The 16,425-nt window shown below is 40.0% G+C and overlaps 1 protein-coding gene across 3 annotated transcripts in view; it reads left to right on the top strand.

The window, feature by feature from the left end:
• PRDM2 (PR/SET domain 2) overlaps positions 1-16,425 on the top strand; it is a 67,608-nt gene that overhangs the window by 6,530 nt on the left and 44,653 nt on the right. For all 3 annotated transcript variants that reach the window (XM_058855029.1, XM_058855030.1, XM_058855031.1), the window contains exons 2-5: positions 665-738; positions 8,048-8,165; positions 8,425-8,528; positions 12,349-12,501. In XM_058855029.1, coding sequence (XP_058711012.1) covers positions 730-738; positions 8,048-8,165; positions 8,425-8,528; positions 12,349-12,501 — 384 coding nt within the window. In that variant the 5' untranslated portion in view covers positions 665-729. The remainder of the gene's footprint in view (positions 1-664; positions 739-8,047; positions 8,166-8,424; positions 8,529-12,348; positions 12,502-16,425) is intronic.

Below are 16,425 nucleotides of genomic sequence, written 5' to 3'. Positions count from 1 at the left end.
TTTTTGGCCTAATTTGCAAAAAAGCTGTTTTGTATACATTAAAAAAAAAGAAGAAAGTGAGTTGATCTTGATGCTTAGATATGGCATCATTCTGAATAGTTTTCCATCAAGTCATGAGTTTCCAAATTTGATGCCTACTTGAACTGGGAATTTTTGTCAGACACCTTTTGAAATCTCAGGCTTTTATTAAAAAGGAACGTAAAATGCATTAGTGTAATAAAATACTTCAATACAGCTCAATTTAAGGAATATTTTCCTGTTTCTAATAAAGAAGAGAATACATGCATTTTTTTAAAATCTGAAAACCACAATAATGCTTTGATATAAAATTCTAAAGAGATCTGATTTCTAAAGTTCTTAAAAGTACTCACTTTTGAGCAAACTAACTGACTTTAAAAAACAAATGGAACGACCTTACCTGAGCACATCTGTTACGTCATAATTTAAAATAGGGAAAAGATTAATGCTAGATATCCATCTTGAGATTATTCAGACACACTTGAGCTGTAATAACAAAACCGTAGCTTGGAGCAGATTTTTTCTAAAGCAAAATGCTCCTTTTCTACAGATGAATTAGGAAGAAAACTACAGCTCTGTGTGTACTTTCAGTTCAATGTAAATTTGTACATAGGTACGTATTACAATTGTCTGTTTTTCTTTTTAGGGTTCATGTAATCAAAGGAGTTTCTTTGTTGTGTGTATCTTTTCAGAACACAACAGGAATTCAAAATGAATCAGGTGAGTAGAAATGTAAGACTTTATCAAAATACTTAGAACAGTTAATTATTAATAAGAAAAGTAAATCATCCACTAAAAAATGTTCTTTCAAATCTTCGGTCTCATTAAATTTTGTAACCATCCATTCTACAGCGTGTATGCTTGTGAGATATCTGTTACTTCATGGGTTTAAGGTTTTTGTGAATTCCCTTTAGCAGTGTGTAAGTTATTACTCCTGGCACCTCTTCTAACAACGCCTCTCCAGAAAATTCTATTTCCTCCTGAAGCTGTACGTAATAATTCAGTTCCTTATAAAAATGGTTTGAGAATTGAAGGCTTCCATTTTTTAAAATCCTTTTATAATCACATTCCTTTTCCAAGTGTGCAGTAAACAATCTGCCTCAAATTGATTGATTGGGAAATGTCACACTTTTCTGGAATCTGAAGTGTTTCTCCTGGAACCAAGTGGAAAGACTGGGAAAGCACATTTCCTTTGTGGAGCAGCGCTTTGCTGTGTGGAGTCACGAGTATCCTGACTGGAGGGTGTTGTTGTAATCAGCACCAACTGTTTGCAGCATTTTTTTCTGCATTTGTTTATCCAAGTAGGAATTGTCCATCAGTTTGTCTGTCACACACAATTGTGTTACTTAGATATATAGAAAAAGTACATGTTGCCTCACACCTTTCTCACAAGTCCTCCTCTCTCTGGCTGATCTTACCAAGCCCCCTTTGGCATGGGAATGTTACCATAGGATATCACATTGCAGGAAGGCCTTTTTGACTTTGCTGAGAAAATCAGCCATGAACAGAAGCTTTATGAGTCAGAAACAACCACAGTACACAGCAGTATAAAATGCTTTGTATACTTCAATGCCTGTAGCCAATGTGTGCTTTTATTATCCTTATTTGATCAGAGCAGGCCTGAATACAGTTAGCATTTGCTGAAGTGTGTTTTCCATGAAGTCATAGAGGTAAATGCATAAGTAATTACAGAATGGAAAGGGTTGGTGGGATGTTTCCAGTTGCTTTTTTTGTCTGATTTAAAGTAAAAAGTCTTCAATATATCATTACATATTAAAAAGGGAAAAAGAAAAATATAATCTCTATCAGAGCATTGAAATATATGTTATGAAAACACATATTATATCTATAGACAAATATGAATATATATATAATAGAAATGACATTTGCATTAGCACACTTTTAAACATTAATAGTCTGTTTTGGGGGGTAGGATTAACTGGTGCTTCAAAATTTCTATTGAGAATTGAAATTTTTTCACCTGTAAGATTTGTTTTGATGCACTCAGTGGCATGAAGCCAGCAGCCTATTGCTCTGTCTGCTTGAGGAATAATCCTGCCTTATTAATCATTCCAATAAGCCTTGGAGTCTGCTGAAACTCTGAAAACTGTAGATCCTAATCTGTAATTGTTACTATTGACTGCTTCCTTCCCCTGTGTGTGTCCATGTCCCCTCGTGTCCTGTCTGTTGCTGTGTTCCTACACCCCAGTTTGTTTATAGGATTAAATCAGATTTCAGTGTTGTATCAAAAACCCTCATCTTTCTTATGAGGACTGCTGGTCTCATTTATACCATGCTGTGATGTATTTCATCTTACAATTAAAGGGTGAAATGACCCTTCCTCAGGGAGTTCTTACAACAGCTTAGGGTCCTCCTTGGTGTTTCTGGCTTTCACCTTTGGTTTCCAAAGCCCATGGAGCTCATATGGCTTTTAATTATTCTCTGATCTTTCACATTATGTATTTAGCATCGACCCTGTGGTGTTTTTTCTTGCAGTGCCCTTGTCATTTCATTCACTGTTGACAAGTTGTAGTGCCAGGTCTGTATAAGAAATGTTTTTGCCTGATGCCAAACATCTTTCAAGTGGTTTGTTCTCCTATTTCTTTCATTCTGCTTGTCTCTGCTTTTGGTGTGACTGCAGTGACCATGAAACTAACTGGGCTGGTGTTGATTTGGTTTATATGAAAAGACTGTTAATTTTGTGGTTTATCCTACAAAAATCCTGAAGTAGTGAAGGAAAACCTTTTCTTAAACTCTTTGATATGTCCTTCTTGTTGTAAGGAGAAGAAGGATGAAAAGAAACCTATTTGTTGTTGGAGTTCATGTTTTTGGGTTTCTTGGAAGATTGCTGTCTTAAGATAGGCAGTATGTGTCCTCTTTTAAAAGGAGATCTTCCTCTAACATGTAAATTAGTTCATCAGAATAGCTTAATTTATTTTAAGAACCCCAAGCAAACATGGGGTTTGGTAGCATTATCTGAGACTGCAGTAAGACAGAGTAGGAGGAATTTGGGTTCTACTGGGAAAACAGCATGGGCAGTTACTTAAAAAATGCTGAGGAATACAGGAACAAAGGACATCTGCATTTGTACTGAAACTTCCTCCTCCAGTTCCTTCTGAATTTTTCAGAGATTATTTCAAATATCTCCAATACATCTTTAATTTTCAAGCACACCATTTGTGTTAAATTGTGGCAAAGAGGGATAGCCAGGTAGGTGCCTGGGCAAGGAGAGACCTGTCTGCTTTCCTGTGCTAGCTGGCACAACTACCCTTCCTCAGCTACCTCTTTAACTTCTCTGCCATCTCCCTCCCTCCTCCCTCTTCAGTGACATCCTTTCCTTTATCTTCTCATTTATCCTAATCCTGTTTCCACCCTCACATGACACTAACTGGCAGTCTGTCATTCATTGCACTGTTCGGGATGGTTTCTTTCCTTTTCACTCTAATCTTTTATCACCTGTAAATATCTTGTTGCAGGTGCCTTTTGGACTCTTCTTAAATACTGTTTGTAACATTATAGGCTAATCTGTGGTTGATTCAGGAGTACAATTACATTGAAAGTGGTGTTAAAAGTTGCTTAATGTGTTAAAAGGTACTGTCAGGGTGTAGGGACTCTGGATTTGATGCAAGCAGGAAAAGATTTTTTCAGTTAAGGCACCACTTCAGCTCTCAAATGATCCTTTGGCATTGTTCTAAAGTCACTTCATACTAGCTGATTTAAATGCTAGAAAGTAATTTTCTGATGAACTTCAGAGTAAAAAGCTTAGAAGTGAAATAAGCTTCAGGTGTTTTTGTATTCAAAATTGCAGCCTTGGAAGAAGTGAAAAATCCTTTGTTAAGGATTCAGATAAATGCAGAAGTTGGCTGTAGGACATGCACAAGTGCTCTACCCTTATCAAGAGGCAAATTTTGTAAATGAAAAATAAATTTAAATGTGATTGTTAAGTCTTGGTAGAAAAGTGACTGAAATATATTATTTCTTTATGGTAGACAGACATTGCTTGGGGACAAGTTGTGATCTGGAAAAAGTTTCAAGAGCTACATCTAAATTGCAAATAAACAGAGATTGCACTGATTTGACTGAACTAAATTGTTTATTTTACTGTTTTGAATTTGATTGCTTACTACCATTCATTTGAGGTGTGAAATATATTGTTCTGTAAAGGCCATATCCAGTTTTTTAATACTTGTGAAATCCATTAATATGACAGGTGTTGGATGAGTCCGAGTGTTGTGCTCTCTGAATGTCCTGCTAATCTCTGATTTATGTAGGTAGATGCATAATAAAATTCTGATTGTACACTACTCCATAAAATACACTTAAATGGTAGGGCAGTTTGGGGATATTTACAGTTAAAAGGTGTGACTATTAACGAATATTCCAGGAAAATCAAAGATGTATCACAGTGCTGTACACTTCTGTCTGAATCAGTTGAGTCTGCTTTGATAGGTTAAAATTTATTTGCAGGGTTGAGGTTTAAGATTTTTAACTGCTCATCAAAACCCCAAACCAAAACCAACGCTCTCCAAAGAAACCAAACCCCCAAATGAAACCCAGCCAAAAAAAAAGCCATCCTGCTTTTAGCTTGGAACTGGAAGTGCACCATTCTGAGGGTTGTCAGCCACCTTCTTCTATTTCTGTATATAATTTGTTAGAAACCTCTGGGGAAAATAGACTTGTTTCTCACCTGATGAAATCCTGGAGTAATGTTCTGGGAAGATGTTTAGGTTTCTTTGATATGCTGAGAAGAGCATGTTTCTTTTTCAGCTGAGACATGGCTTTTTGCCTATCAGTCCAAGGCAAACAGATGTCTGAAAATCAGGCTGCTTTCATCAGTATTTTTTCTTTTGGGTTGTTGGAAGAGCAAAATAAAGCTTTGCTCTGCTTTGAATAGACTTCAGCTATTCTAACTAATGAATAAGTTTTTATCCTTGGTGTCTACACTCTTGGATGGGAAGGGATTTTTGGCATTCTCTCCCTCCCATGGTTTCCAATTTGAGGGTCTTTCTCCCCTACAAATAGCTCTCTGGGAGCTCTGTGCAGCTGTTAAGGCTTATGAAGGCAGCACGAAAGTAACCTTACTCTAACAACAGTTTTACACTTCTCCTCGTTGTTGCAATTAAAACTGGCAGAAGACTTGTTCTTTTAACTCCACTCAGCAAATTGGGTTTTCAGATATAGTGATTGATGGTCTGACAAAGACTGACTGCTGAGGAGCAAGGACTGAGAAGTTTTATCTGTTTTGCTTTAGAGAGAAAAAAAAGAAATTTGATAGTATATTGAGATGCATTTTAAAATATATTTCAAATAACCTTTCAGCGTATTTCAAAAGTACTCACTGGAAAGTACTCAGAGTATTATTCAGTAGTTTATTATTCAGTATGTGAAAACTACTCTCTCTGCTTTATGGTTATGGGTAAAAGCTAGAATAATTTACAAAAAATTAAAGTTTATTTGGAAAAATATCTCAGTTCAACCTGTTCCTAAGGAGGGGTTCAGAGGTCAAGTATAACATCCTTAATATTAGAGTTGTTCCTGCCATTGCCAGCAGTGTTTGTTCCTGACCAGAATGGGTAGAGTTCCATATCAGAAGGCAGGGAGTTATTTTAGGGCATGTGGTTCAATAAAGGCTTAGTTTTCTCCAAGCACAGTTCTTTCAGAATGTGGGCAGATTTTATAGGAAACTTTGCATTCTCATTACTTTGAAATTCTGGTAATTTCTATCAGAAATAGTGTTTTGTTAATTTTAAGTGTGTAATAGGAAGCAGGTTGTTTTATGACAAGTGCAAGTAGTAATAGTATGGATAATATTATAAGAATAATATTGAACCTTGGAGGCTCCATAGAATGGAACTAATGACTTACCAGACAGTAAATAATTTATTAGCTTTATATTGCCTATGAAACTTTAATATAAAAATATCTTCTTGTATTAATTATAAGCTGTTGGCTAAAGTTCTGAGTTGTTACTTGATGCAGGAAATGTGAGTAACAATTATGATACTGAAATAATTACTATTAAAACCCTTTTATTCTCTTTAAAAGCTGCTTTTAGTTTAATCTCTTTGTTGCAGAGCAGTAAACTTGACATGCACATACTTTCATCACCAAAAACTGTAGTGACAGGACAAGGGGGAATGGCTCCACGCTGACAGAGAGCAGGTTTACATTGGCTGGGGGGGTGGGCAGGCCCTGGCAGAGGTGCCCAGAGCAGCTGGGACTGCCCCTGGATCTCTGGAAATGTCCAAAGCCAGGCTGGACAGGGCTTGGAGCAGCCTGGGATAGTGAGAGGTGTCCCTGGCCATGGCACTGGATGGCCTTGAAAGATGCACTTGAGGGGCGTCCTCGCTCCAGGGAGGAATCTGCACACACTCAAGAAGGGGTGTGACAGGAGAGTGTGTCAGGAGGGGTGTGTCAGGATGGGTGTGTCAGGATGGGTGTGTCAGGAGGGGTGTGATAGGAGGGGTGTGTCAGGGTGGGTGTGACAGGAGAGTGTGTCAGGAGGGGTGTGTCAGGATGGGTGTGTCAGGAGGGGTGTGATAGGAGGGGTGTGTCAGGATGGGTGTGTCAGGATGGGTGTATCAGGAGGGTGTGTCAGGATGGGTGTGTCAGGAGGGGTGTGACAGGAGAGTGTGTCAGGATGGGTGTGTCAGGAGGGGTGTGTCAGGATGGGTGTGTCAGGATGGGTGTGTCAGAAGGGGTGTGATAGAAGGGGTGTGTCAGGAGGAGTGTGTCAGGAGGGGTGTGTCAGAAGAGCTGTGTCAGGATGGGTGTGTCAGGATGGGTGTGTCAGCAGGGGTGTGTCAGGATGGGTGTGTCAGGATGGGTGTGATAGGAGGGGTGTGTCAGGATGGGTGTGTCAGGATGGGTGTGATAGGAGGGGTGTGTCAGGAGGGGTGTGTCAGGATGGGTGTGTCAGGAGGGGTGTGTCAGAAGAGCTGTGTCAGGATGGGTATATCAGGAGGGTGTGTCAGGAGGGGTGTGTCAGAAGAGCTGTGTCAGGATGGGTGTGTCAGGATGGGTGTGTCAGGAGGTGTGTATCAGGATGGGTGTGTCTGGATGGGGTGTGTCAGGATGGGTGTGTCAGATGGGTGTGTCACAAGGGGTGTGTCAGGATGGGTGTGTCACAAGAGGTGTGTCAGGATGGGTGTGTCAGCAGGGGTGTATCAGATGGGGTGTGTCAGCAGGGGTGTGATAGAAGGGGTGTGTCAGCAGGGGTGTATCAAATGGGGTGTGTCAGAAGAGCTGTTCAAAAGTTGGCCTTGGCTTTTCCAGGATGGAGTGCTGGACTGTCAGTCAGGTGTCCCCAGGCAGCTGTGCCAGCTCAGCAGCTTTTGGCAGGTTATCACTTCTCTGTTCCTTCATTGGGTGTTTTGTCAGCCCTGCCACATCTTCTCCTCATCCTCGGGATGTTTAACTTGGGGACTGATGAGTCTGCCTGGTTTTAGCATTATTCAGCACCAGGAGCAGCATGACCCCACCCCCCTCCATTCCCCATGACAGCTTTGCAAATAGGGCATTGTCTTACCCCATTGCAGGCTGAGCATCCTGCTAGCTGTGGCAGTGGATGGTGTATCCCAAGTGCAGGTGCTCCTGTCTGCACTGGTTAATTTACTGCAACACACTCACTTCAGTCAGCACAGCAAGTAACTTCAGATTTTTTAACTGTATGCACTTCTTGGAACTTCGAGTTTGGTTTTCTAGTGAAGTTGCTTTTTAGTCTTTCTCACAAGGGGCATTTTGGCACATAAGGCAAGAGGAGAAACTATTTTAGATTTGTTTTGGGGGACTGATTAGGTTGAGTATGCCTGGAAGTCATTCTTTGAAAAAGGGAAATAAATAACTGCTAATATATGTGAAATTATCACATATAATATAATTATCACATATAATAAAATAATCCTCAATATGGTGAGTTTGGAAATTTTACTTCAATTGCAAGTCAGAAGGTTTTGAAGTTCATGTGGGTTGATCACCTGTTTTGTAGTCAGTTTTGCCTGTTAATGGTGGTTGGCTTTTTGACTTGTAGAACACAACTGACGCCCCTGTTGCTGTGGAGACCTTGGATGATGTTCCTGAGCACGTGCTTAGGGGCCTTCCTGAGGATGTGAGGCTCTTCCCATCTGCTGTTGACAAGACTCGGCTTGGTGAGTGCTACAACTGTGAAAGGAGAATGAAGATTTTTGCAGTAGCTCACATAAATTGGAGTTTCTGTGAAAGCCACAGAGCAGGAGGACACAGATGATGTCTGGTGTATTTGTCTGAAATAATTCCTCTTGGGAAGAGTGGACAGCTTCACAATCCAAAACAGACACATGTAACGATCTTAAGAAATATGGATTTTGAGTAGAAGATTTGCTTGGAGTAACTTAGATTAGTTTTAACTCCTGATACTTGTCTCCTCAGGTGTCTGGGCAACAAAGTCAATTTTGAAAGGCAAGAAGTTTGGACCATTTGTTGGTGATAAGAAAAAAAGATCTCAAGTTAAGAGCAATGTGTACATGTGGGAGGTAAGAAACAGCTTGTAAATGGAAAAACGTGCCTGTCATCAGGTCAATATTTTGTATTTAGTCTTTACTTTTTCCAGCTATTTTGGATATAAACTTGATGAAAGGTAATTGCCATCTATTACTGCCATTACTTATGGTTATTTATAGACACTTGGATGAACAACTAATTCTGAATTACAAAGCTTTATAAACCATTGGCATGGTTTGAAATGGCTGTGTGGATAACAGCTGTCCTTAAGAGTTTGTTGCTGATCTTTGCTTTGTTGACTTGAAGCCTGAGTGTAACTCAGTGCTGTCAACTGCTTATGAAATTAGGGAAATGAGGAGGATATGGATGTAATAATTAATAATAAGGAAGCCACATCACTCCTCCTCATTTAGCTCTTTGAAAACCAGCTTTTGGAGTTTTTATAAGATTTCTCAAGTGCTCCAATATTTCTTGTGCTGGGCTTGTCTTGAAGCAAGTGTTGTCTGGGCACTTGAACAGCTCTGGAAGCTCCACTGGTAGTCAGGAGACCTTGGATATTATGCAGATTTCAAGATGTAGATGTCATAATCTGGAGCTAAATCCCGTCTACAGTGTCTTTTAAGGCAGTTTATAACCAATTCCTAAGACTTCATCAGTCTTTCTGAAGACAAACACAGGACATGGTTTTAGTGAAGTGAATAATCAAGGAGAGGAGGGGTGGAGGAACTGTGGCATAGAATGTTCTGGAACATGGATTTTTAGGCTAAAGACACTGATAATGGTCATCCATCCTTCTGTCCCCTTGCTTGCAAAAATGGAACTGCCTAAAACACTGAAAACATGTACAGAGCTTTGAGTTAACCTCTATCAGAGGAATTGATCTAGGACATTCCCATAAATGCAAATTACCCTTTAGAAAAGCAATACAGTTTTCAAGTATAATGTTTGTTGCACTGAGCTCATGCTATCACAAACTCCACTGCATAAGGTATCTCAGTTTTGATCTGTTACAGGAACATTTGGTGAGATTGAATCTGTCAAGTAAATTATTGACCTTACAGTTGTGTTTCTCAGTGCTGGATGCTGAGTGTTCATGTGGATATTTTTTCAGCTTGTGTTGAGAAATGATAGTTGCAAGCCAGCTGTTTCAGAGTTTCCTGGTTTGCAATGCAGGTGAAAAATGGGAACCCTTGTTAGATTCCAGAGTAATTGTGTGTTGCTTTAATAGTGATTTTAGAGTTAGTTAAAAAGCAGCTAAAATGAGACTGCAGCAGTTGGTCCCATATGCTGATCCTTGAAACCAGTCCAGAATCTCAACTGTTAGAAAATATGGTTTGTAGAAGGATGGTGGTGTGTAGGAGCAGTTCAGTATGTGGACACTCAACTTTGGGAAGAACCTTTTCCACGAGAGTTCCATTTGCATCTTTAGTCAAATTAATCTGAATAAAAAATAAGGCTTCTAAAACTGGCATCTCCAGTCAATTTTAATGATTCTGAGCTATCATACCAGAGTCTCATCGTGAAAGAGATGAGTTGTGTGTGTCAGTATATGCCTCTGGTGTCTGAAGAGAGAACATATTTTCCTTTTCTACTGGTGAAAACCACATTTGGGAAAATGAGAGCAAGTGTCTGAAAAGGGAGGGAAATGCTGGTTTGGAATGACTGGCACAGCTGTGCTGAGTGGGTTTTATTGTGGGTACAGGAATCACTTGAAGTCACAATGTTATGGAGAGGAGTTGGAGCTATTTTCTTTCTCACAGTTCACAAGGCCTTTAAACAATATTCTGTAAATTAGACTGTAATAGTCTGTAAACGAGAAAAGCAATAAAGAATTTTGGTTTGGTGGAAAACCCATAATAAAGTAATATAAAAACATAGTAGGGTTTTATATATATATATTAAACTAATCAGTAATTACATTTAGACATATATTCCATATCTGTTTAGCTCTCCCACAGCATTCTTTGGCTCTTCTCTTCCATTTTAACCAAAAGAATTGCTTTTGCAGTGTCACCTGGGATGCTGTTTATGCTTTCATATTGCAAGGGCTGGGTATGCTGGTGAACATTCTTTCAAAAGTCAACTGATGAAATCCATGCTGAAATCGTTTAAGGGAGATATTTTCTGTTTACTTGGAAAGAAACTAAGATGGTTGTATATTTATTAAAACTTGAATTTTATTGATAAAATTCTATTTCATTAAATCAACAGTGTTATCATCCCCCCCCCCCAAAAATTGAATTTATTAAGTAGGTGTTTTTCTAAGCTGTTAAAGAAGTGTATGTAAGATTGAAACTGGAGAACAGTTTGAAAAGCCTTGGAATTATTTGTAAAGTATCAGAAAATAAAAAGCTACACTTCTAGAAAAACAGAAAAGGAAAAATGCCCACTGATAGCTCTTCTTATAGGCATCTAAGATGGATGATAAGAGAGAGGGAGAAGCATAATATCTTGAAAGAGAAGCAGAGTCACTGTCATCAGAAAATGGTGAAGATGTCAGTCCCCTTCTTGTTTTACTGCAAGTTGTCTGGAAATGTAAACCAAGAGTGGGTGTCAGCCTTTTCTCCAGGAACAGAAACCAAAGAATTTACACAGCATCTTGGAACATGCAGAATTTTATTGACATGGTCAATTTTTTATAGTGATCACAAGATTTCTGAAAGGTTAAAATGTTCTTTTGTACCCTAGAAAAAGATTAAATCTGAAGAATGCTTTCCCATCTCTTTCCAAATAAAGAAAATGCTTCTAGTTTCTATATAGTTACTTTTTCCAATTCATCAGATGGTAAAAGTAAAGCTCTGTGGCCTTCATATCTTAAAATCAGTCAATTTATGAATTGCAGAATCTAGGGTATCATTTCAGGTTTGCCAAACTGAAAAGAAAGTGTAAAATGTTTCAAGGTTTTTGGCTTCTGAGCCCAGAGCCTCAGAGATGGGATTGCAGGCCACGGGTGGGTTTTGTTCCGGTTGTAGCAGTTTCTCTAAAAGGTTTTGGAAGAGCAGCACCAGCGCAGCCCTGGCTGTGTTGTCTCAGGGCCTGGGTGGTGCTGGGTGCTGTGTGAGGTGTGGAATGCATTGGTGCAGTGGTGCTGTGTGTGGCTGTGCAGTGCAGTGTTGCAGTGGTGCTGTGTGTAGCTGTGCAATGCAGTGCTGCAGTGGTGCTGTGTGTGGCTGTGCAATGCAGTGCTGCAGTGGTGCTGTGTGAGGTGTGGAATGCAGTGGTGCTGTGTGTGGCTGTGCAGTGCAGTGTCGCAGCGTTGCAGTGGTGCTGTGTGTGGCTGTGGAACGCAGTGGTGCAGTGGTGCAGTGTGAGGTGTGGAATGCAGTGGTGCTGTGTGTGGCTGTGCAATGCAGTGCTGCAGTGCTGCAGCGGTGCTGTGTGTGGCTGAGGAATGCAGTGCTGCAGTGTTGCAGTGCTGCAGTGGTGCTGTGTGTGGCTGTGCAGTGCAGTGCTGCAGCGCTGCAGTGGTGCTGTGAGGCTCTGCTGTCTCTCTCAGGTGTATTACCCCAACCTGGGCTGGATGTGTGTGGACGCCACTGACCCAGAGTGCTGCAGTGCTGCAGTGGTGCTGTGTGTGGCAGTGCAGGGCAGGGCTGCAGCGGTGCTGTGTGTGGCTGTGGAATGCAGTGTTGCAGTGGTGCTGTGTGAGGTGTGGAATGCAGCGGTGCTGTGTGTGGCTGTGCAATGCAGTGCTGCAGCGGTGCTGTGTGTGGCTGTGGAATGCAGTGCTGCAGCGGTGCTGTGTGTGGCTGTGCAGTGCAGTGCTGCAGTGCTGCAGTGGTGCTGTGTGAGGTGTGGAATGCAGTGCTGCAGCGCTGCAGTGGTGCTGTGAGGCTCTGCTGTCTCTCTCAGGTGTATTACCCCAACCTGGGCTGGATGTGTGTGGATGCCACCGACCCAGAGAAGGGCAATTGGCTGCGCTACATAAACTGGGCCCGCTCAGGGAAGGAGCAGAACCTCTTTCCTCTGGAGATCAACAGGACCATTTACTACAAGAGTTTAAAGGTATCACTGGCTGAACAGCTGCTACTTTGTTATCTTTTATTGTTTATTCTTCTTATTCTGCTTGATAAAGAACTTTTTACTTATTATTTATATTAAATGGAGCTTGAAACATTTTATGAATCGTATTTAAAACACTGCAAATGCTACACATCATTGGTAAAAATTCTTATCTGCCAATATGGTTGACATTACTGTTAAATTACAGGATGTTTAAACACTAAGTCTATCTTGCTGGGTAATGATTTGCTGTAGCACCAAATTTGATAGAAACTAGAATGAAAAACTATAGACTATATGAAATAAATGTTTTTCTATTTTTGTAGATACCAAGACTCTTTCAGCTGAGGATATTTTTACAGTAAACAGTTATTTTTATGGTCTGTGCATCGTTTGACAAAGTTTGGCTGTCAAGACACTTTTAAGGGTAGCTCTATGAAACTATTTCTCATGGTTTTATACCATTTCAGTTTTGTTCATGGGGATGGGGGGGAGGCAGGGAAAAGGATATAATTCCTGGAGCATTTTATCTCCCAAATCAAGAAAAAAAATGGTTTAACTATAATGGTGGAGCATGTTAGGTTAAGAATATTGTGGCTCTAAAGTATTTCTTGAATCCTTGATCAAGACCTCCTAGCAGTGAGTGTGTGTGGCTTGACTTAGGTTTTATTTAAAATATTTTTGGGTGTTTGGGGTATTTGTAGTTTTGCTTTTGCACTGTTGCTCTTCCTTCCATTTCCTTGTGGGGCCAACAATATCTGTAAGTAACTGGTATTTGCTTAATAAAAGAGTGAGTTGTTCCCAAGCAGTTTTGAAGTTTATGGGGCAGTACAGAAGTAGGTAAATGTATATTTTAAATCACTCAAGTTAGATTGAAGAAACCTTCTAAACATTTTGTGACCTTTGTAATGTCATTCAGAGGTTCACTATGGTCAGCCAGACTATTGTCTTCTCTGCAGGGTTTATTCACAGGAGCAGGCTCCCAACACGACTCTGTAGCCAGCCTTGATTTCTCTAGACACTTTATCTTGGATTTCCTCTGTGTTTGCCAACAGTCCCACTAACTTATTAATGTAGGTGTGCTTTTGGAGTCACTCTGACATTTGAAATTTCTCATTGACTCTTTTCTGCACTGGTTTCAGTCCTGACAGAGACAAGCATTCACATATTTAAAATTTGTTTATTTGATGGATGATAATGCACTTCGGAAAATAATTGTACTGCTAAAAGAGGCTGAGCACTGCTGACAGAATAACAGATACTTTGTCTCAGCACTGGAATATCCTTTTGTTCCTTTGTCTGTTGTCTCTTGCTACTTGATGAGTTTTATCCCAGTCACACCTTACTGCTGAGACAAAAGAAGGCATGTAATAAAGAACATCTTAAATGTCCTTATCTTTGCATATAATGTTAGGATCTCTACACTGCCATTTCAGACCTGCTGTAAATTTACAAGCCCAGGTATGAACACATGGTTCTTTCCTGATCTTTATCATAATTCATAAATTTAGGGGAATTCCACTTGCTGACAAATAAACAGCACAGGTTTTATTTACCCCCAAAGGAGAATTCAGGTGGCTTGTGTGGAATTTTGTTCTGCTTTACCTTGAAGAACTGAAAGTATAGTCTTGGGGTCTTATTTTTCCCAAGGTTTCCTTAATCTTTTTTGTAGGTTTTTAATTTGTAAGTTAAACAGGCTGATTTCCAAGCCTCATTGCTGAGATAACGAAGCCCAAATTTGCTTGGTGTGGAACCACCTCAGAACTGTAGAGCTTTAACTTCCCTGTTCCCTGCTCTCAATGAATAAAGAATAGAAAATTTGTGAGTGTGCACAAGCAAATGTTTTTCTCTTCCATCTTCTCTTCGTCTTTACTAAAAGGCTGAGGGTATTTGTAAGCTGCTTTGCATCTGCCTTCCCCAGGATGCCTGTGTGAGAGCTGTGATATTGCAGGGGAACAGCTTCAACTCATGATGCTGTTGCAGCTCTTCCTGCCTCTGCTCATGAGAGGAGCTCGCTGTGTAGTGTTGTTCCACACACAGGATAAAACCTGAATTCTAGAAAAAGTAAAATACAGTGAAAACTCAGTTTAAAAGATCTTCTGAAGAAGCTTGGCTATGAAACTCCCTGATTAAAATGAAATTAATTTGCTTGTGGAAGACTCTTTTGCCCAACAGGTTTAGAACACCTGTTACGTAGGAGAGAGCAACATAACGTTGGCTTATAGATGTGAAAGATTCACACAAATAAGTGTCAGACTGTTCACTTTGGTTATGTTTGGTGAGATGAGGCCGCACCCAGGTGCAGAAGCACAATTTCACAGTAAAATGCAGTGTCTGTGGTGAAAAATAGCTACTGTGATGAGGTTGGGCAGGCAAATGCCTATCTCAGTCTGTACAAGACACATTAGAGTGCTTGAACATGCACAATTAATTGATTTTTAGGCAATCTGTGCTAGAACCTCTTAGGTTACTTAGGTTAGGTTAATAACTTGTTAGGATATTACTCTTGAAAATAACAAATTTCAAACCTACTGTAAACCTTTTGAACAGAAAATAGTCAGATTAAGAATAGTTAAACGTTGCAGTTAAAACAAAAAGCACAGAAAAGTCTGTGGGAGTTATTAACCTTACGAGCCTTCCCAAAATTCTTCTCTTTTTTAACCAGGCTGTCCCATCCTGACACAGCTACACCAAGGATCTGTAGGGAATAGTTTGGAGGAGGTTGGGGTTTGGAGTTGTTACTAGAGGGTGTCACGAGGATGAGTGGTGGTACAAGTGGCACTTGCTCAGTGTAGTCCTCTCATTCTGCTACTGAGGGAACAGCTTTAATTGTCTGGTTTTGAAGCTGCTGCTGCTGCTGCATCTCATTTTAGAAGTACAAGGTTAGAGGGCTTAATTTAGATTCTAGAGCAGTCACAATAAAACTAAATTCATCAAGTTGAAGGTTAGCTCCAGCCATGCAGCCAGCAAATTACATGCTCGTTACCACCCTGTGTTTGCATTGCCTGGAACCTCATCCAGATCTTTGCTCTGCCTTTGTATATTTTTTAGATGATAAGGGGTTTTTGCATCAGACAGCTCTGCTGCATTCCTTGTTGCTCACCAGCTCCAAGGCCATGCAAATAACTTTGCCACCATTTATCCTATCAGGCCTCTGGAACTCGAGGAAGCCAAGCCATAGGCTTTGCTTATGTTATAACTTCACTCTTCCCTTAATTGTTGGGATCTTGCATCTCTTGTTGTTCCAGTGTCTGGGGGTATGATGATAATTATCACCTTTATCGTGTGCTGTGAGACCCACTAAAAAATGGGCTGTAGAAGAAAGAAATCCTACTTTTCTTGATACAAAATTCCCCTTTGGCTTCAGACTGGAAAAAACAGTCTGAGGACACCCTTTGCTCTGTAATGATTGAAAATAGGATCTGGTCTCCACCAGCCCCATGTTCATTAAGCTCTGAAAGAGGGGAATTTAAATCAAGGCATTTAAATTTTTCTTGGTTTTGAGTAAAATGCTTCAGGAAATGGAGAAACAATGCAGAAGATTTAAAAAGTAAATTAAAATCTTTAGTCTGCCAACTTGGGGACTTACTAGATAGAGTCTGATATTTGAAGGAGCTTGTGGAATGAACTGATCAATAGAATTTCTTTTGTTGGCAGTGCTGGGAGTGTGAGTAGCATTTGCAGTGATGCCCATTTACCTAATTTAGTCAGTGATATTTTCTTTTTTTAAAATTTGATTAAAAAGAATAGAAATAATCAATTTGGAATGGCAAGCAAACCTTTGATTTTTGTAATGAAGTGGATTTATTAAACATGTTGTAATTATCTGTATTCTCAGTAACCCACTGCAGCATTTTTTTCCTGGATCTTTAGATTTTGTTCTAGATCCCAGCTGTAGTGGCTGCCTGAGCAGTAACATTATTATTA

This window comes from Poecile atricapillus, chromosome 22, assembly GCF_030490865.1.
Source record: "Poecile atricapillus isolate bPoeAtr1 chromosome 22, bPoeAtr1.hap1, whole genome shotgun sequence".
Classification (NCBI taxonomy): domain Eukaryota; kingdom Metazoa; phylum Chordata; class Aves; order Passeriformes; family Paridae; genus Poecile; species Poecile atricapillus.
The sequence above is the reverse complement of the archived record's forward strand: the minus strand, read 5'-3'. Positions and strand labels throughout refer to the sequence as shown.